Raw genomic sequence first — 22738 nt, 5'->3', positions numbered from 1 at the left:
CCTCTGAGGCCTTTGACGCTCCCAGGAGGACGTATGTCCCGTGGCGGTACTGGCAGAAGTGTTTGTGGAGTTGGACTGTTCAGAGCCTTATCAATGTCAGGAGGCTCAGCCAGGCTTTCCATGCTGCCTTGTGCTCTGACAGACAGGCCCTGCATGGCCCAGGAGCCCCAGTGTCAGAGTTGGCAGTGGAGGCAGCGTCAGGACAAAGACTGGTGCGCTGCACATAACCAGGCTGAGGCAACACACCCAGCATCTCCCCAGCATCATACCTTTGGTTTTTGGGTCAGTGGACGTGTGGTTTTGTGGAGCGACTAAAAGCAATCTTTCTCACTCTCTGAATTTCATGAAGTTTACATTTTGTTTGCCATCCATTTAAAATAATACGGGGGGGAGTGCTGTTTATAAATGCCGAGAGATAAAGAGTGAATGTAAGGGGAAAGATTAAGAGTGTGAGAGAGACACTGTATGCCAGAGGATATGAGTGATAGCGAGGTAACAATGGTGTTGGTGTTGATGGGTGTCTGTGTAGTGATGAAGTGATACAGCGAGAGTGGGCCTTCGGAGTGATAGAGAGAGTCTCTCTTAGTGTGATGTGATCTGTGTCAGTGGGGCAGGAAGTTCCCATCCCCAGGGGAGACAGCAGGCAGAATAACAGGCTTTACTCCCCCACTGTCCCCTCTTTGTCCCGGCTCCCTCTGCCTCCCCTGCCCTGCCCCGCTACTCATCAGCTCTTAATCCACTTTTGATAGCTTTCACAGCACCCTGTCCACCACAGGCATACACCCAGAAACACACACACACACACACCGAGAGAGAGAGAAACGTAAAGACACAAATATACATACTGTATCAATATTTTGAATATCTGTTCATTTTATGGTTTGTTGATTTTGATTATTTTTGATTATCATAAGGTGCAAAGTAGAATTTTAAATCTAAGTAGTTGTTCCATTCAGTTGTCCAGCATGACACCTTTATTGATTCATGTTTTCTCTATGAAACACACCGTGATACTGAAAATAACCTAAGTGATCTAACAGGGACGGAACATAGGAAAAATTGGATGCTTTCAAAGTCAGTTTCCTAAGACATTTCTTCCCCCAAAAATGAAAACATGACTTCATTCAGTGCTGGTGTATTTTCCAACCTTGTAATTTAGAGCAAATATTTAAAAAAGACGTGATCATGTACATCAGGAACGGGATGCCCACAACTTTGCATTACGGTGACCACACCCACTTGTCGTGTTGTTTGTTTTGTTAGCCATGACAACTGTCTGTGGGCTGCATCGCTCTCGGATTAGATTCTTAGCAGGAAGGAGAGCGTGGGAGTACTGGTGTTTAGACCATGTAAAGTTGACTCATAAAATCCCACAGGCTATCTCAACTGTCTCTAGGAAGACCGTTGTCTATCACATTATTATTGATGGATGTGATGGCAAATTCCACTAGTCAAGCGGGGTGAAACGAGAATCTAGACAAGTCATCATGACAACCCAAAGACAGCACAGGTTAAGGCATGGATTATTTTAGGGCAAGTATCACTTTATATTCCGGTGCGCAGCAAGACTATAGTTTAGCAGGGTAATAGAGGTCATGTTCCCTTCAGTCATCTCTATCTGATCCTCTCTTCTGTCTGTCTGTCTGTGTTCCTCTGTCAGGAATGCACACTATCCTCACACTAGCTGGGTTGATTCTGGCTCTGTCCATCCCGAGTGCCAGGCCCGAATCGGCTGAACTGAGGTTCCTGGGACAGACGGACTTCGTGGTCAACGAGAGCAGCCGCACCGTGGTGCGCCTGGTAGTGGAGAGGATCGGAGACCCGGTCAACGTGACGGCGCTGGTTCTGGTAGGAACGGCCTGGTCATAGAAGGACTGTTTTAGGTCACCTGTTGAGTGTCCGACCTACTGTAGTGTTATCTCGATACGTCTTTGTGTGTTTATATAATCTCCTCTAAACTGGCTTTAGCCTCTCTGACCTAAGTCTTGCAGGGGGCAGCAACAGTGACAAGCCATGATTAGCAACACACAGCAGTAGGGCATCACAGCGGAGCCTTAAACCCAAACCCCTGGTTTCACTAATCTGCACCCTGAGTTCTCATGCGCAGTTCTCCTTAGGGGAATAGATCAGTGACCTTTTTACTGTGGGAGGTAGAGGGTGACATGAAAGGTCGACGTCTGCAGTTATTGTCACCCACATCAGAATGTGTCAGCTCCCACATGGGAGCCAGTGCCTGCTCCCTCCCCATGGGTGTCTGGGAAACTGATGACTTGGCCGGGACTTTCCCAGGCCTGAAGAAGCTCTTATATTGTTTTTACAGTTCCTTAAATGTCAGTGCTATATCCCTAGAGAATGAAACACAAAGTGTCATCTTCTGTTTCAGCACTTTAGTTGACCCCAGCATTCAATATTTTTGCACAGGCCGATTGCGTGTTTGACTGGGTGTTCAAGTGGTAAACGATCATGCCAAATTACGACAATAGCGATTACCACATCAACTGTCCTTGTTGCTTCCAGTTGGAGGGAGATGACACGGGGGACTTTGAGGCCACCACGGCTGCAGCCTTCCTGCTGTCCTCAGAGGCCAGTAAGACCGTCTTCATCGCAGTCAGGGATGACGAGCTGCCCGAGGCCGATGAGACCTTTATCTTCAACCTTAGGCTACAGGTAACGGAAAGAGTGTGTGTTGGGTCGGGTGGTCTGTGTGTGCATGTGTGTGTCAGCGGTCCTTCAATGTCAGTGGTTGTTATGGTTGCCCTCATACTACGCTCATGTGTTAATATGTGCGCGTGTGTGCGTTTGTGTATGTGTTGTAATGCTCATGAGTGTGTCTATGAGTGAAAAATGAGGCCTCCTTCTTTTGGCCTCCGATGTAGAACCTTAGTCAGTTATCCCACAAAGATCTCTAGTGTTCCTATCCTGCCCCTGAGTACCTTAAACCCTCATCCTGGTCCAACCACTGCCGAGTGGGGGCCTTGGAGCCCTGCCTTTACAACCCCAGCAGAAAGACTTGAGAGGCCATGGCTGCCCTTTGATGTGTTTCTATATGGCTCCTTCAGGGCTAGGCCGCTGAAGAGAGCACCACTTAAAGACACCTTTGTGAGCAGACAGCCATTTTGACAGCCAAGGCTTCACCACACAGTAGATTGAAGCCCAGTCAGGGGCTGTGTGAAGTCACAGCAAGACAGCCGTTTCACACTATCAAACAGACCAGAGAAACCAATGTGCTTCCTGTAGCTGGGGACCATGGTTGGGAGGGAAAATGCTGGAGAACAGATCGGAGGATTCCCTCACAGTAGAAGGGTATAATCTAGAGCCTGACATGAGTGTAGGCGGCCATGGCACAGGCAAACAGCTCTGCTGAAAGAAACCCTTCCCACGATGCATAGAGAGTTGTTAATGTAATGTAAAAAAAAATCTCTGTTGACGGCGGCTGTGCAGCATGCCTTGCACCTAGAGTCCGATTGCCATGGTGTCATTAGCGGGCTGCCGTCATGTGATGGATGATGAAGGGCCTGGCTCCCACTGTATGCCTGTCCACACACTCTGACTAATGGCTCTGTGAAAGAGAGGCAGGACAACCAAGCAAGCAAAGGTCTGGCTGGATGATGAGCTACGTGCCTAGGGCCCTCACATATCAAGCACAGGGTACGAGAGGAGGTTGGCTTGGTGAATCTGTCATTTCTGACAAGCAGAAAGCTGTTAGGCTCAGTTGTTTTGGACAGGATGCGATTGGTTGGAGATGAGTGTTTGGTGTTCCCTTTCTTCTTTTGAGTAATTTTGTCATCACCGGCTGGGCTACACTTGCTATAATGCTGGATAAGCTTTTCTTTTTATAATAGAGGAAATGTAGAATGAAGTTAATCCAAAACACAGGGAGAGCTGGAATTGAGTTTAGCACAAAATCCCAATGAGCTCAGCAAAAAGTCCAGGAACGGTCCCTCATACTGTAATGCTACCACCCTGCTTGGCAAGACCATGACAGGTTCTGTCCACTTATCCTGTGCATACTGCTAGGGTCTGGGCTGGGGGTGCAGGGCACGGCTGGGCTGGGCTGGGGGGCTAGGATTCCTGTGGAGGGTTGGTGGTTGGTGGGCTGTGTTTGTGTCCCAGAGGGAACGGGCCCCTGGCAGGGCCTGCAGGCTGGATTGTGAGAGCGTGTGGATTCTGTGTCTGTTTGTCAGCCACAACAAGAGCTCAGCTCCTGAAAGAAAGCTCTGTTACAGCTGGGAAAAGCCATGTCTGAATAGAGAGGTGAAAGCAGAGGGGCTAAGCTCTTTTTCTCACTCAGACACACACACACACACACACACACACACACACACACACACACACACACACACACACACACACACACACACTGGTTCTGCATTGGGCACACAGTCAGGTAATCTGATTTCAGATGTGTACATGTAAACAGCATTTTTAGAGAAATCGTTCTTCTTGCAATGCATGTGAACGTTTTAAATGAACTATTTTATTCATCTGACTTTCAACAACAGCACTTTAGTGCACAAGTCGGAAAACATACAGTTTCTGGAAATGTGCAAGTGTCGAGCCGTGTATGGCCCTGCATACATCCTGTATACTGTATCTCCGAAAATCGATCACCTTAGTGCACGAACATGCAGGGACGTGTATATGTCCGGAAATGGTTCAGTAACACCCCTGAAATGACCTCCTAGTTCCACCCACGTACCAGGACATATCTTGAAATTCTGGTGCACGTTTGACATCAATTGCATTACATCTCCGTCTACGTCCACCCACGTCACTCCTATAAATCACAGCTAATAATCTTGCACTTGCTCAAGACGACTGCACATGCTTATTCACCCCAATGAATGCTAAGGCTACACTCTATCTAGAACCTTAAAGGGTTCTTCGGCTGTCCCCATAGGAGAACCCTTTCAAGAACCTTTTTTGGTTGCAGGTAGAACCCATTTGGGTTCCATCTAGAACCCTTTCTAGAGAGGGTTCTACATTGTACCCAAAAGGGTTCTACCTGGAACCGAAAAGGGTTCTCCTATGGGGACAGCCGAAGAACCCTTTTAGAACCCCATTTCTATGAGTGTAGTCATTGCTAGCTTGCCTTAGTGACTGTCACGGGTATATTAAAAACACAATTCAGTATTTAATGAATTAATTAATGAATGAATTACAGTGAATTATGAATGAATGCGTAAATATATTTTTTTTAAATTATTATTATTATTAGTATCACACATCAGGGTTCCTACACCTTTTCAGAAATATCATTTGAGCACCACTATCAAGGTTTTTCCAGCACCATATGACATAGACATAGCTATACTATCGCTAAACATCTCTTAGTTCCTTGAATAAAACACACAAATCCACTTAATCACTTCTTGAAGGATGGCAATTTAATTTCAGTAGAGCAGGAGAAAGCGGGTAATAGTATCTGCATTTAGGCTAAGCAAGGCCTTAAACTAAAGTAATGAAAGCTAGCCCTGGGCCAAGACTCCTGACAGTACTCTGCTTGATATTTTTGTTTTTTACTTTCATTCATCTTGGAATTTCGAATGTGTTGCTTACCTGGGTGTAAACAGGTAAGCACCACATGGAGGAATATGAAAGAGCCTATTCAAAATTAAAAGATCAACAAAAGGGTTTTCAAAAGAATCAACCACAGTACTGACAGTACTGAGTCATCCAGCTTGGTCCAGGGCAATGGAGGCTACTCAGAGGATGAAGAGGAGGACCATCCTCCTCAGTGAATTTCATAAAACTTAACATTTTAAAACATTTAAAAAGTTAACCTTTTTAGATAAAACTATACTAAATATAATCATGTCACCAAATAATTGATTAAAACACACTATTCTGCAAAGGTCTACAGTAGTCTCAACAGCGCTCTGTAGGGTAGCACCATGGTATAGCCGGAGGACAGCTAGCTTCTGTCCTCCTCTGGGTACATAGACTTCAATACATAACCTAGGAGGCTCATTGTTCTCACCCCTTCCATAGACTTACACAATACTTATGACAACTTCCGGAGGACGTCCTCCAACCTATCAGAACACTTGCAGCATGAACTGACATGTTGTCCGACAATCAAAGGATGAGAGAATGAATATAGTACTAAAAGCATAAGCTACAGCTAGCTAGCACTGCAGTGCACAAAATGTGGTGAGTAGTTGACTCAAAGAGAGAGAAAGACAGTAGTTGAACAGTTTTGAACAAATTCATTTATTCCAAAATGAAGAAGCAAGAGAGAAATAGAGAGAGATACTGTAGATGCGAGAAGGAATACAACGTGTTTTTTATGAAAGTGAACTGTGTTTATGTGTGATCAGGGGTGTATTCATTCTGCCAATTCTGTTGAAAAACGTTTCTTAAACGGAAACAAATGGAACAAAACAGGGATAAACATACCTGCATTTGTCCAATAGAAACTTTTGTTTGCAACTGTTGAACTAATGATTACACCCTATATCAGCTAGATGGAGGCAAGAGTGTGCAAGGCGGCATTGAACTTCACCGTCTGTCAGCTCAAATGTATCTCTCAACCTGTGTTTACCTATGTTGTAAACTGTCATTCATAGGCTAGGTTGTAGCAACCTCATGATGGATATAGGGAAAATGTGAATATCATGTAGTAGCCTAAACCTATCGCTGTTACATTAAACTGGGTGAATGAAATATGAAAATCGCCCTCCCTCATCTTAAATGGCACTGACCGCCATTGGCCTACATCGATGCGGTAAAGAGGTCAATGGAAAGCAGACCGTGGGGGATATAAGAAGGACGCTGGATTGTCGCCCATTCATCAAATCTGATGTAACAAATTGTATATTCGTCAAATCCGTCATGATTGATGTATTGTAACAGACCTACAATGTGGTTACTAAAGTCAGATTTTGATATTTTTGTCTTTTTTCACTTCATAACATTTAGAAGAAGTTCCTTTTCAGGTTTAGAAGAAGTGACTGCTAAATGTTAACTACCGTTCGTACGAGCTGGTAGCATAGCTAGCATAGAGAAATCGGTAGTGGTATTCAAAGTCATTTTTAACTATAATGTAGTTCATTTTATGTTGGTTCATTTTATGTTGTTTTGGTGGCCAGGGCGTTAAACATACCTTTGACAGTTTCACTCTTTTTCTCCTGTGTAAACACAGCCTTCTCTCACTAGATATATATATATATATATATATATATATATATAGCTATGACATACTGTTGTTGCCCATACAACGCAGGATATCTCATTCACTCACATTTATACAGTTCTAATTGTACATGTAAATTATAGAAGAGGCTTGTGTATTAAATGTGGCAAAACCCCATGAACAGCTAGCTAACAACAACATAAGCTAGCTAGTAGAGTGAAATGGTAGGCTAGCTATCACCTACCACTGCGCTAGATAACGCTAGTGGTTAGCAATTAGCATTGGGACCGTTAGATACAATTTAAAATACATATACAGTCGTGGCCAAAAGTTTTGAGAATGACACAAATATTAATTTTCACAATGTTTGCAGCTTCAGTGTTTTTAGATATTTTTGTCAGATGTTACTATGGAATACTGAAGTATAATTACAAACATTTCATAAGTGTCAAAGGCTTGAATTGACAATAGCATGAAGTTGATGCAAAGAGTCAATATATCTGCAATCCGCCCTGGCATGCTGTCAATTAACTTCTGGGCCACATCCAGACTGATGGCAGCCCATTCTTGCATAATCAATGCTTGAAGTTTGTCAGAATTTGTGGGGTTTTGTTTATCCACCCGCCTCTTGAGGATTGACCACAAGTTCTCAATGGGATTAAGGTCTGGGGAGTTTCCTGGCCATGGACCCAAAATTTCGATGTTTTGTTCCCCGAGCCACTTAGTTATCACTTTTGCCTTATGGCAAGGTGCTCCATCATGCTGGAAAAGGCATTGTTCGCCACCAAACTGTTCCCTGATGGTTGGGAGAATTTGCTCTCGGAGGGTGTGTTGGTACCATTCTTTATTCATGGCTGTGTTCTTAGGCAAAATTGTGAGTGAGCCCACTCCCTTGGCTGAGAAGCAACCCCACACATGAATGGTCTCAGGATGCTTTACTGTTGGCATGACACAGGACTGATGGTAGCACTCACCTTGTCTTCTCCGGACAAGCTTTTTCCCGGATGCCCCAAACAATCGGAAAGGAGATTCATCAGAGGAAATGACTTTACCCCAGTCCTCAGCAGTCCAATCCCTGTACCTTTTGCAGAATATTTGTCCCTGATGTTTTTCCTGGAGAGAAGTGGCTTCTTTGCTGCCCTTCTTGACACCAGGCCATCTTCCAAAAGATGCACTCACACCTGTCTGCTGCCATTGCTGAGCAAGCTCTGTGCTGGTGGTGCCCTGATCCCGCAGCTGAATCAACCTTAGGAGACGGTCCTGGCGCTTGCAGGACTTTCTTGGGTGCCCTGAAGCCTTCTTCACAACAATTGAACCGCTCTCCTTGAAGTTCTTGATGATCCGATAAATGGTTGATTTAGGTGCAATCTTACTGGCAGCAATATCCTTGCCTGTGAAGCCCTTTTTGTGCAAAGCAATGATGACAGCACGTGTTTCCTTGCAGGTAACAATGGTTGACAGAGGAAGAACAATGATTCCAAGCACCACCCTCCTTTTGAAGCTTCCAGTCTGTTATTCGAACTCAATAAGCATGACAGAGTGATCTCCAGCCTTGTCATCGTCAACACTCACAGCTGTGTTAACGAGAGAATCACTGACATGATGTCAGCTGGTCCTTTTGTGGCATGGCTGAAATGCAGTGGAAATGGTTTTTTGGGATTCAGTTCATTTGCATGGCGAAGAGGGATTGCAATTCATCTGATCACTCTTCATAACATTCTGGAGTATATGCAAATTGCCATCATACAAACTGAGGCAGCAGACTTTGTGAAAATTAGTATTTGTGTCATTCTCAAAACCTTTGGCCACGACTGTACTGTTGAAGTCAGAAGTTTACATACACTTCGTTTGGAGTCATTAAAACTCGTTTTACAACCACTCCACAAATTTGTAATTTCTTGTTATGTTTCCAACAATTCTAGTAATGTTTCCAACAATTGTTTACAGACAGATTATTCACTTATAACTCACTGTATCACAATTCCAGTGGGTCAGAGGTTTACATACACCAAGTTGACTGTGCCTTTAAACAGCTTGGAAAATTCCAGAAAATGATGTCATGGCTTTAGAAGCTTCTGGAAGGCTAATACACATAATTTGAGTCAATTGGAGGTGTACCTGTGGATGTATTTCAAGGCTTACCTTCAAACTCAGTGCCACTTTGCTTGACATCATTGGAAAATCAAAAGAAATCACACAAGACCTCAGAAAAAAAACTCCATAAGTCTGGTTCATCCTTGGGAGCAATTCCAAACGCCTGAAGGTACCACGTTCATCTGTACAAACAATAGTACGCAAGTATAAACACCATGGGACCACGCAGCCGCCATACCGCTCAATAAGGAGACGCGTTCTGTCTCCTAGAGATGAACACACTTTAGTGCGAAATGTGCAAATCAATCCCAGAACAACAGCAAAGGACCGTGTGAAGATGCTGGAGGAAACAGGTACAAAAGTATCTTTATCCACAGTAAAACGAGTCCTATATTAACATAACCTGAAAGGCTGCTCAGCAAGGAAGAAGCCACTGCTCCAAAACGGCCATAAAAAAGCTAGACTACGGTTTGCAACTGCACATGGGGACAAAGATGGTACTTTTTGGAGAAATGTCCTCTGGTCTGATGAAACAAAAATAGAACTGTTTGGCCATAATGACCATCGTTGGATTTGGAGGAAAAAGGGGGAGGCTTGCAAGCCAAAGAACACCATCCCAACCGTGAAGCACTGGGGTGGCAGCATCATGTTGTGGGAGTGCTTTGCTGCAGGAGGGACTGGTGCACTGCACAAAATAGATGGCATCATAAGAAAGGACAATTATGTGGATATATTGAAGCAACATCTCAAGACATCAGTCAGGAAGTTAAAGCTTGATCGCAAATGGGTCTTCCAAATGGACAATGACCCCAAGCATACTTCCAAAGTTGTGGCAAAATAGCTTAAGGACAACAAAGTCAAGGTATTGGAGTGGCCATCACAAAGCCCTGACCTCAACCCTATAGAAAATTTGTGGGCAGAACTGAAAAGGCGTGATGTGAGCAATCAGGCCTACAAACCTGACTCAGTTACAGCTCTGTCAAGAGGAATAGGCCAAAATTCACCCAACTTATTGTGGGAAGCTTGTGGAAGGCTACCCAAAACGTTTGACGCAAGTTAACAACTTAAGGGCAATGCTACCAAATACTAATTGAGTGTATGTGAACTTCTGACCCACTGGGAATGTGATGAAAGAAATAAAAGCTGAAATAAATAATTCTCTCTACTATTATTCTGACATTTCAAGTTCTTAAAATAAATGGTTGATTCTAACTGACCCAAGACAGAGAATGTTTACTCTGATTAAATGTCAGGAATTGTGAAAAACTGAGTTTAAATGTCTTTGGCTAAGGCGTATGTAAACTTCCGACTTCAACTGTAATTTGCGTGGTTCATATTTACACATGTAAATACAGTCATCCTTTGTAAAAAAAATTTTTTAAAATAAAAGTAAAATTAAGCGCCAAAATATTTATAACAGAAATAAAAATCATCCGAGGCACGATCTTGTTCTCATTTACTTAGTTACATACAAAGTTAGCTATCTTAGGTAGCTCACTCGTTTTTCAGTCGTTCAAAACACTTGACACATCAAAATAACCAGAAAACTCATAACAGTTTAGATAAACATGTTACCGCTAGAAAACGCAACCATTCTTATAAATGTTACAAACCGGAAAACAGGATAAATATGAAGACAAGGAGAGTTGGTTTCTTTTCACTGGGCTTCTCTTCCACTACATGACGAAATAGGGATTCCCCCATTTCCAGAAACGTGCTATCCTAGACATTCCCGTATCATGCGTATCAGTGTTCTGGGATGTGCGGGAGTGTGCAGGAATGATTGGGAAATTCCCACTCACGACCGTCCACCGCAAATTTCACGGGAATATAGTTGACCCGATTTCACCCAGAAACTCTACTTTTCATGCAATGAGACTGTTTGTGTGATAGCTATTTCAGACAGAATTGACGGTATGTGACCAGTAACAAAACCTGGCAATGTGTATAGTATATGACCCCTTTTGAAACACTCCCATTTTTACCACTTTCTTGTGGGCATACGCCTTTTATCCATCGCCGTGCACAGCCGACACCGTTGAGGGGTGGGAGAAGGGGAGTGCCGATATGGGTGGGATATTTGAATAAATCCATTGAATATACAAATAGAAATCCCCTAGTTTACCAATGTCGAGTGGATACAGACATCGCACGCACTTGAAAATGTGGTGCCACCGTTAAACCACCCGCTTCACAAAAATGAATCAATGGCTGATCATCAAGTGATTTCCATTTTTTTCCAATTGTTGTTTACTCGTTTGGATGTTTTCAGTGTGCCAATTTATCATCACCAGCCAATGTGATCTCACCATCGCGCGCTCTCTCTGCTTTCAAACTCCCCACCAGTTATTTGGGCTGAAGACAGATTTGTAGTCTAAGTTAGAAACCTATACATATTAACCCATCATTTATTAGCTAATTATAAGGCTCCTTTAAATATTTACTTGTCAAAGTACAATAAAAAAAGAAGAAGTGGCAGATGCGCTTGTGTGCTCCCCCAGGCTTAATGCCAAGGCATTTCTGTGACAATAGACAAGAACAGCTCAGCGTTAGAACTACATACATTTACACGGAGAGCATAAATGCATTCAAAGCATTTATGTGAAGCCTTGTGAATGTACCGGCTTTATTACTGGCTTCACCTTTCAGATATAAAGTGGTATAAAGAAGATGGCACGGTAAAGTTGGCACATTTTTGTCTTCGTATAAAAGGGATATGATGCAGTTTGTGTGCCTGATAAGGGGATAGAACTATGGATTTCTCATCCTTGCTCTTCTTTCAGAGCTCCTCCAATGGCGTGAGACTTGGGACGCCCAACAGAGCCACCATCACCATCCTGTCCAATGACAATGCCTTTGGAATCATCTCCTTCAACTCTGTAAGAAACATATATCTGTCTAGTGTTGATTCTTGCTTATAGCATAGGCCTACATTCCATTCAACTAGTTCCGTTTTAACCTTCATTGAATGTAAAGCGAATCCCAGGTTCGGCTACCTACTACAATACGTACCATATTAGATTGAGAGGGAAGGCTTTAGTCACAGTCAGGATAAGGAAATTAAGCTTTGGGCAGGGGTGGGGTGGGGCAAGGGTGGGGGTCAAATGCCACAGAGGGTATCCATGCAGATGGTTGTGCAGGAGGGGTCTGGGGTTGCCAGGGGCAGCACAACCACAAAGGCTGCAGTTTGCTCCTGGGATTAACTTGTCAGTGGGAGTTTTGAGGGTTACTATGGTAACCATAGTATTGGGTCCTGCCTGCACCCCCCTTGGGGTCTTATTTGGGATCATTATTTTGCTTCTTGGAAATCAATGAAGGACTCTCTGCCTCCGGAATTACGATTCTGAAACATGTTTTCTTTTTGTTTAGTTTTAAAGACAATATGCTCATCATGTCGTCTGTGAAAGTTGTGGTCTTGTGAAGAGCAACTAATTAATTTCATAATCACTAAAGACAATGTTAATTCTCTCTCTTTCTTTCTTTCTCTCTCTCTCTCTCTCTCTCTCTCTCTCTCTTTGTCTCCTCCAGACTGAACAGGTCATTGTGGATGAACCTAGAGGGAGGAACCAATATGTGCCTCTCAGCCTGGTCAGAGAGAAGGGGACGTATGGGACAGTGACGGTTAACTTTGAGGTGAGGTCACTGTAACAGTAACTGACCCCTGTTTGACCTCCCTATGGTTAGGTCATATCAGATCATTAGGCTGGTTGCACTTTAGTATGGATGTCTATCTGTCACCCGGTCTACTTATGCCAGCCACACACACAGACACACATGCATCGACACACACACACACACACACACACACACACACACACACACACACACACACACACACACACACACACACACACACACACACACACACACCACACACCACACACCACACACCACACACCACACACACACACACACACACACACACACACACACTTCAGATAAACGTATTCCTGTCATTCTGATGACAATATGTGAGCAATATGTTGTGGTTTCTACACGGGCAGATCTCGGAAGGCCCTAACCCTGCCCTGGAGGACCTCAGTCCAGACCGGGGGAACATCACCATTCCACCTGGACGAGCTTTGGTGGTATTTAGCATCCTCATCCAGGATGATCAGGTATCCTGTCCTCTCCACCCCCTCTGTATGCTATCACTTACAGCTTTTACCAGACAGCTTCACATCAAACACATGGATCATCTGAAGCTTTCTTTTGCAGGCTAAGTAAACCCAGAGTTACATGTCAGTAAACCATTGAAACAACACTATATATTCCCATATTATGTACCTAATGTATCTAGTATATCTAATAATAATAATAAGCTGTACTCTGTTTATCATATATCCTGATGCTTGGTCACCTTACCCCTATAAATATTAAAAACAAAAAACTATGTTTTAAGAGACAATAGGCATTGGTCTGAAGTCGAAAAATAAGGGAAATTCACAAGAGCACCACAATGCCTATACCATGCTCTTCCAAGGTTTTCCAGCACACAGCTTTAACCTACTACAGTAGCTATGTTGGTATTATACTTCAGACTATGTGTAGGCAGGTTGCTTAGGATTCAAACCTTCTCAAACAGCTAAATTCATATTCTTAGAGGAGATGCTTCCACAATAATGTGATTTGTACCGCATACAAGGTACCGCATACAAGGTAAAGTATTTGTATCTACTTTACCTTGTAGATACAATGGCGCCGGAGAAAAAGGCAGACGTTTTACATGCCCCCAACCGATTGTGTTTTTTGTTTGTTTATTTGCTTTGTTTGTAACTTATTTTTTTACTTATTTTGTACATAATGTTGCTGCTACCGTCTCTTATGACCGAAAATAACTTCTGGACATAAAGACTGTGATTACTCACCACAGACTGGCATAATCCTTTTTTTCATTTAACGAGTCTGACGAGCCTGACGCGAACGATATACTGCTTTCTCGGGAACAGGCCCAAATCCCCGTGATTTGCGTGAAGAGGAGGCAGAGAAAAAGGGTCTGGAGGTCGGGCTGTCTTCTGAGAATTCGTAGGAGATTGAATAAACCCCCAATTCCTTTCATTCTGCTAGCAAATGTGCAATCTTTGGACAATAAAATAGATGACCTACGCGGAAGATTAAAACACTAACGGGACATTCAAAACTGTAATATATTATGCTTCACGGAGTCATGGCTGAACCATGACACTATCAACATACAGCTGGCTGGTCATACGCTGCACCGACAGGATAGAACAGCAGCGTCTGGTAAGACAAGGGGCGGCGGACTATGTATTTTTGTAAATAACAGCTGGTGCACAACATCTAAGGAAGTCTGTAGCTATTGCTCGCCTGAGGTAGAGTATCTCTTGATAAGCTGTAGACCACACTATCTACCTAGTTTTCATCTGTATTTTTCGTAGCTGTTTACATACCACCACAGTCAGAGGCTGGCACTAAGACAGCATTGAATGAGCTGTATTTTGCCATAAGAAAACGCTTTAATGCAGAGAAACTTAAATCTGTTTTAACAAATTTCTATCAGCATGTTAAATGTGCAACCAGAGGGGAGAAAAAAACTCTGTACCACCTTTATTCCACACACAGAGACGCATCTCTCCCTCGCCCTCCATTTGGCAAATCTAACCATAATTCTATCCTCCTGATTCCTGCTAACAAGCAAAAATTAAAGCACGAAATACCAGTGACTAGATCAATAAAAAAGTGGTCAGATGAAGCAGATGCTAAGCTACAGGACTGTTTTGCTAGCACAGACTGGAATATGTTCCGGGATTCCTCCAATGGCATTGAGGAGTACACCACATCAGTCATTGGCTTCATCAATAAGTGCATCGATGACATTGTCCCCACAGTGACCGTACGTACATACCCCAACCAGAAACCATGGATTACAGGCAACATCCGCACTGAGCTAAAGGCTAGAGCTGCCGCTTTCAAGGAGCGGGACTCTAACCCGGAAGCTTATAAGAAATCCCCCTATGCCCTCCGACGAACCATCAAACAGGCAAAGCGTCAATACAGGACTAAGATCGCATCGTATTACAATGGCTCTGACGCTCGTTGGATGTGGCAGGGCCTGCAAAACCATTACAGACTACAAAGGGAAGCACAGCCGAGAGCTGCTCAGTGACACGAGCCTACCGGACGAGCTAAACTACTTCTATGCTCGCTTCGAGGCTTCGAGGCAAATAACACTGAAACATGCATGAGAGCACCGGCTGTACCGGAAGACTGTGTGTTCACGCTCTCCGCAGCTGAGGTGAGTAAGACCTTTTGACAGGTCAGCATTCACTAGGCCACAGGGCCAGACGAATTACCAGGATGTGTACTGCGAGCATGCGCTGACCAACTAGCAAGTGTCTTCACTGACATTTTCAGCCTCTCCCTGTCCAAGTCTGTAATACCAACATGTTTTAAGCAGACCACCATAGTGCCTGTGCCCAAGAACACTGTAGTAACCTGCCTAAATGACTACCGACCCATAGCACTCACGTCCGTAGCCAGGAAGTGCTTTGAAAGGCTGGTCATGGCTCACATCAACACCATCATCCCAGAAATCCTAGGCCCGGTCCAATTTGCATACCACCCCAACAGATCCACAGATAATGCAGTCTCTATTGCACTCCACACTGCTCTTTCCCACCTGGACAAAAGGAACACCTACGTGAGAATGCTACTCATTTACTACAGCTCAGCGTTCAACACCATAGTGCCCTCAAAGCTCTTCAATAAGCTAAGGACCCTGGGACTAAACACCTCCCTCTGCAACTGGATCCTGGACTTCCTGACGGGCCGCCCCCAGGTGGTAAGGGTAGGTAACAACACATCTGTCACGCTGATCCTCAACACAGGGCCCCCTCAGGGGTGCGTGCTCAGCCCCCTCCTGTACTCCCTGTTCACTCATGACTGCACAGCCAGGCACGACTCCAACACCATCATTAAATTTGCCGATGACACAACAGTGGTAGGCCTGATTACCGACAACAACGAGACAGCCTATAGAGAGGAGGTCAGAGACCTGGCCGTGTGGTGCCAGGACAACAACCTATCCCTCAACGTGATCAAGACAAAGGAGATGAATGTTGACAACAGGAAAAAGAGGACCAAGCACGCCCCCATTCTCGTCGAAGGGCTGCAGTGGAGCAGGTTGAGAGCTTCAAGTTCCTTGGTGTCCACATCACCAACACACTAACATGGTCCAAGCACACCAAGACAGTTGTGAAGCTGGCACAACAAAACCTATTCCCCCTCAGGAGACTGAAAAGATTTGGCATGGGTCGTCATATCCTCAAAAGTTTCTACAGCTGCACCATCGAGAGCGTCCAGACTGGTTGCATCACTGCCTGGTATGGCAAATACTCGGCCTCTGACCGCAAGGCACTACAGAGGGTATTGCGAAGAGCTCAGTACATCACTTTAGCCAAGCTTCCTGCCATCCAGGACCTCTATACCAGGTGGTGTCAGAGGACGGCCCTAAAAATTGTCAAAGACTCCAGCCACCCTAGTCATAGACTGTTCTCTCTGCTACCACATGGAAAGCGGTATCGGAGCTCCAAGTCTAGGTCCAAGAGGCTTCTAAACAGCTTCTACCTCCAAGCCATAAGACTCCTGAACATCTAGTCAAATGGCTACCCAGACTATTCACATTGCCCCCCCCTCCACACCAATACCACTCTCTGTTGTCATCTATGCATAGTCACTTTAATTAACTCTACCTACATGGTAGGTAACCGGTGCCCCCACACATTGACACTGTACCTGCACCTATATTGTTATTTTTACTGCTCCTCTTTAATTACTTGTTACTTTTATCTCTTATTTTTATTCCGTATTTTTTTTAACTGCTCTGTCGGTTAGGGGCTCATAAGTAAGCATTTCACTGTAAGGTCGACACCTGTTGTATTCGGCGCATGTGACTAATGCAATTTGATTTGATTTAATGGAAACACAAGGGAAGTTATGTTGTGTAGAATGAGACCAGGGCATATGGGATTGAATTCCTCTTTGAAATTGATAGGAAAACATGGTACTGGAATGTGTAATGGCTGTATGGTAGAGGAAATAGTTTAACATATATTATTATGTTGTGAAATGTATGATGTAGTAAGGGAGAGGTTGTTTGACAGGGTCAGAGAGGTTGGAGGGGTATTGGGTGTGGGTGGTATTTTGGGTGGGGGTGATGGGAGGAGTGAGGTTTGTAGGATTTATTATTCAAGGGTTAATTAAGAGAATATAGTTGTATAGATAGGTTGTGACTGCACATTGTAAATGTGGTACTGGAACAGACCCTGTATATTGTATGATTACTTACTTTATCTTGTTCTTTTTATTTCTTCTTTTTATACTTTGTGTTTTGTTTCTACGTTATTTTTTGTATTTGTTTAGGTCAGAGCTCGCAAAAAAGGCAATTCACTGTACTTGTGCATGTGACATTAAAACGTGAAACTATTTCCATGGTAACACGTCACTAAACCATTGTTACTGTGATTTCCCTCAGATCCCTGAGGGTGACGAGGTGTTCACAGTCAGGCTGACAAGTGTGGCAGGCGGGGCGGTCCTCAACCCCAATGGCAGCAGCGTGGAGCTGAAGATCCGCCGTAATGACAGCCCCCTGCGCTTCTCCCAGTCCCAGGTGGCCGTTGCCGAGACCGCCGGGGTCATCTCCCTGACCATAACCCGCGGCCTCCTGGCCGACCACGGCCGCTTGGTAGGCTCAGATGACACAGAGGTCTCTGTGGACTACGTGGTCGTCAGCGGCGAAGGGGCGGGCAGTGCCACTCCGGCGGTGGATTTCGTGGACCTGCAGGCGGTGCGCACGGTGACATTTCCCCCATGGGTCTATGAGGCACGTCTGCTCTTCAACGTCAGCGATGACGAGGTGCCGGAGATTGCCGAGTCGTTCCACGTAGTGCTGCTGGAGGAGACGGTGAGAGGAGACGCCGTGCTGATCCCGCCCAATGCCGTCCTGGTCACCATCGAACCCAATGATAAACCCCACGGGGTCCTGTCAATCAGTGGCAGCCCCCTCAATCAGCTAATCAGTATCAACGAGGATATGACTGACAGGTTGGTCAAACTACAGTTAGGAGAAGAATGTCATTGGATCAGTGTGTCACCTTATAACATGATCGTTTCCAAACACATTGAACCTCCACTGTTTCTGTGTCTCTGCTATTCTCACAACCCCGCCCTCTCTTGTCCAAAAGATTTGACGGTATCTCCATCGTGAGGAACGGCGGTAACTACGGTGACGTCTCTGTCAATTGGACCATCAGACGGAACTCCAGCGACCGCTCGCCCGTGTCAGATGACCTGAGCCCCGAGGCGGGCACACTGTGGTTGACGGCGGGTCAGATGAGCGCGGTCTTGCCCTTGAACATCACAGCAGATGAGCTTCCAGAGGAAGCAGAGGCCTTTGTCCTCCGACTGCTGCCGGACACTGTGCAGGGAGGGGCCGAAGTGGACGAGCCTATGGAGGTCAGTCTGGCCTGGCTAGGATATGATTGGTTAGGATGCTACTGCTGTTGATTGTTTGGATTGGTTGATTGGTCCATCTATATTTTAAGTTTCAGTTCTAATACTAGAGGCTGACGATTTGTTTTGTATACAGAGATAAGGTTTTCTAGTATTTAAACCAGATATTATGTTCAGTTCTGTCATGTTGTTGATGCTGTTGGTTTTGAGGAGCTCTGTGTTGGCTGTTGTTCATTTGCAATTACAAATTCAAGCTGGGGAAGACAGAAGGACAGACAGTCAGAAAGCTGCTTGTCAACCCTGGGAGCTTAGTGCTATGTCTAACATAGGGTAGCGCCTGACAGGGAGGGAGGGAGGGAGCAGGTCTAGTACCTACGCCCTCCTGAGGAAGTTTGCGGGGGAGGGCTGCACTTGTGGGAGACACATCTGGAGAACAGTCCCCTCCTCTCTAGAGGATGTGGTCTTGTGTGTGTGTGTGTGTGTGTGTGTGTGTGTGTGTGTGTGTGTGTGTGTGTGTGTGTGTGTGTGTGTGTGTGTGTGTGTGGAGTGTGTGTGTGTGGAGGTGGGTGGGTGGATGGCTGGAGACTTGGCACACACACTGGTCCTGTACTGTAGACCCTATTAATACTGTCACTTCACACTGGGTGTTCCCTTAATGTGGTTGAATGAATCTAAACAAAAACAACTGTGGGGATATGCCTGTGTCCTCACAAGGATAGTAAATCATGGAAAATTCGAACAAGTGTGGACCTTTCACCCGTCGTCACAAGGAAAAAGGCTATTTTGGGCTTAGGGGTTAGGGTTTAGGGATACTATAAAGGTTAGGGTTAAGACTGAGGGTCAGGTTTAGGATTAGGGTTTGTGATTAGGGTTAGGGAAAATAGGATTTAATTTGGTCCCCACAATGATAGTAAAACAAACGGTGTGTGTGTGTGTGTGTGTGTGTATGAGTGGGTGTGGCAGTGTAAAGTCTTTATTATTGCCATCTTTGTCACAGCTTCCCATCTTGGCTATGTGTGAAAGGAGTGGGTAGATCCAACCCTTGTTTATGTTTAATGTATTAGAACACACACGCACTCACACACGGTGGTGGGACTCCCAGCGTGTGGTATCTGCTGCCATGTGTGTATACGCAGTTGACTAAGCACTGCTTATAAGCATTAGAAGACAACTCTAGAAGTTGAATGAGTTAATCAATGTATGCGTCAAGAGAACACAAATGATTTAACACACTCCAAATGCTGCAAGCCTGCAACACTTAAAACCTGTCAGACAGCCGTGAGTCCTGGTCAAACATCTACAGTAAGCCCTAGTAAAAAAGCTCATGAAAGCTATTCTTGCCCATTTAATTAAAGAGGTTGCATCTCTAAAATTAGCCCAGGGTTCTTTCTTTACGACACAGAGTCTGATGCTTTCTCCTCCTTTCCCCCCTCTCCTTCCTCTCCCTCCTCTCTTTCCACAGATGATGTTCTACCTCCAGGACAGTGATGACGTGTACGGCCTGTTCCGCTTCCACCCGGAGGAGAACCAGAACATCCAAAGTCAGCCCGATGGACGCTTCCTGTCCCTTAGCTTTCTGCGGGAGGGGGGCACCCTGGGGGAGGTAGCCCTAGCCCTCACTGCCCTCTACATCCCCGCGGGGCCCGTGGACCCCGGGCTGGCCCGGGACGGTGTGCTGAACGGCAGCCGCTCTACTACCGTGCTGTTCTCTCAGGGCCAGGATCTGACCAGACTCACCCTGCCCATCCGCAATGACGCCTTCCTGCAGAACGGAGCCCACTTCCTCATCCAGGTGGGGCCAGAGGTCTCGAACGGCAACACTTTTGGGTCAAATACTGACCCAGTCATAGGAGCACTGTCACAGGGAGTGGGACACACAATTCATACAGGGGAGGTTTCAAATACAGTAGATAAGAAGATCTGTTTATTTAAATGAGTGTGAAGACCTTAACGTAGCTCACCTGTGCTACTGGATGTAAAAAAATGTAGAAAGTGGTCAGCGACTCCAGCTTTGGAAAATGTTGGTTGGTTCTTAGTTTTGTCAAGCTTGTCCAGATACATGGTCCCTCATTTGCATGTGTGAGTGACTTGGACCTGAGAACTGTGCGCTGGCCTGTTGCCATGGGATCTGTCCAAGCTTCCAAACAAACAGCCCTCATCAGGCAGCGCTTAAAAACAAACACAAAATGGAAGTACCTCCTTCACATTCAATGGGTCCCAAACTGCTCCCTCACACACACACACACACGCACGCACGCACACGCACACATGCGAAAACACACACACAAAGCCCAAAGAAGAAGCAGAATGACAGTGCTGAGAGGTCTTTGGAGAAAGTCATTCATAGTGTAGTGAGAGTGGGAAGTTAAGAGAGCGGTTTATTTGGAATCATGGAGGGGTAAAGAAGTACAGTACTGCACAATAGAACACTAATGCCTGAGAGAAAACTGCAACATTGCATTAACGCTTCACATTCTGTTCCTTCCCTGATGAACCAACTCCACAATACCTGAATGAAACCCACACCTGTACTTATACAGTATACTGCCCATGTGAGAGTCATGTATTTATTTTCTTTTTCTTTTTTTTAAGACATTTTTAAAGGGTTTCATTTTCCGTTTGGCTAACACAACAAAAAATGCGGCCTACTGGTATGAAAGTTGAGTCATGTATTGGAAGATGGCTATAGGGGATTTGTGCTTAGTAATCATTGCTGTCTCTCTTCCAGCTGCATAGTGTGGACCTGGTCAGTATCAGCCCTCCCATCCCGTCTTTGAGTCCTCGCTTCGGAGGGGCGATCAACCTCACCCTCACAGTCACCCCCGACATCGCCAACGGGGAGATCGGCTTCACCAGTAACACCACAGTGGTGGTGTATGAGCCAGAGGACACCAACACTAGCACGGTACAACGCTAATCCTTTGTCTGCATCAATGGCACACACATTAGCATGGTACGGTACTACGCTAACCCTCTGTCTGCATCAATGGCATACATGTTAGCATGGCACGCTATTACGCTAACCATCTCTCTTTATCAATGACACACATGTCAGCACAGTACGCTAACCCTCTGTAGGCTCAATGGCACACCTGTGTAGTGTACCGTGACTCTGATATGATCTGGCTAGAGATACTGTATGTGTGGGGATGTTACTTTGATGTTACAGTGATGACTTTACCGCAATGAAATGTTTTTCAAATTGTAATTACTGCAGTTGAATGATCACTACAGTATGTTTGAACAGCAATTTACAGGTCTTGTTTCATGTAACATAGCCACAGTGCTTATAATGGACAGGCTTCTTATCCTACCAGTCAGTTTGTTCAAATGTCTAATATGACTGCAGATGGTCGAGGGAAAAGATATTCTTCCTCCTCCCACAGGTGACCCTCAGCCTGCGGCGGGACGGGACAGACGGAAAGGCCGTGGTGTTCTGGAGCCTTCGACCAATCGGAGACAACCAGGCTGACATCACCCCTGACGACCTGGAAACCCTGAGCGGCTCAGTGGTGTTCCTGACAGGACAGAGTGACGCCGTCATCAATGTCACCGTCATGGCCGACGATATCCCTGAGGTCAACGAGACCCTTTCCCTCACTCTGGACAGGTACTGGACAGCAACTCTGGGGAGCTTTTGGTTGGCCAACAGATTCTCATTCTGTTAATCAGTAGAAATGGAAATAAGTGCCTGTGTCTGATTATGTACCACACGCCATTGCCATATGTCCTGGGATTTGAATCAGTAGCGTATTGTCCACTTGTTCATTTACTTAACGACAATGCCTGGCTGTGCTTAAAATTATTAAAGCAATGAAATAGTTTCTTTTTTAAGAACTACTAATATGAGCAGTGAGACTAGGGTGTCACAAGGAAAGCCTATCCTTTACCCCTGTTCCTACCCCTACTCCAATTCCTGCCTGTCATCTGTTACCGATGACCTGTGACGGGAACATTGGCTCGCCCTCCCTCCCTCCCTCCCTCCCTCCCTCCCTCCCTCCCTCCCTCCCTCCCTCCCTCCCTCCCTCCCTCCCTCCC

General features: G+C 45.2%; 1 protein-coding gene across 6 annotated transcripts in view; it reads left to right on the top strand.

Annotated features, from left to right (window-relative positions):
- Positions 1-22738, top strand: part of adgrv1 (adhesion G protein-coupled receptor V1) — a 195358-nt gene that overhangs the window by 25491 nt on the left and 147129 nt on the right. For all 6 annotated transcript variants that reach the window (XM_045704309.1, XM_014160914.2, XM_014160913.2 and 3 more), the window contains exons 2-11: positions 1661-1848; positions 2518-2667; positions 12013-12108; positions 12758-12862; positions 13234-13347; positions 17724-18292; positions 18433-18703; positions 20163-20492; positions 21429-21605; positions 22087-22310. In XM_045704309.1, the coding sequence (XP_045560265.1) occupies positions 1661-1848; positions 2518-2667; positions 12013-12108; positions 12758-12862; positions 13234-13347; positions 17724-18292; positions 18433-18703; positions 20163-20492; positions 21429-21605; positions 22087-22310 (2224 nt within the window). The remainder of the gene's footprint in view (positions 1-1660; positions 1849-2517; positions 2668-12012; positions 12109-12757; positions 12863-13233; positions 13348-17723; positions 18293-18432; positions 18704-20162; positions 20493-21428; positions 21606-22086; positions 22311-22738) is intronic.

The sequence above is a fragment of the Salmo salar genome, chromosome ssa20 (assembly GCF_905237065.1).
Source record: "Salmo salar chromosome ssa20, Ssal_v3.1, whole genome shotgun sequence".
NCBI lineage: Eukaryota > Metazoa > Chordata > Actinopteri > Salmoniformes > Salmonidae > Salmo > Salmo salar.
Note: the sequence above shows the minus strand (reverse complement) of the source record. Positions and strands in the feature narration are given on the sequence as shown.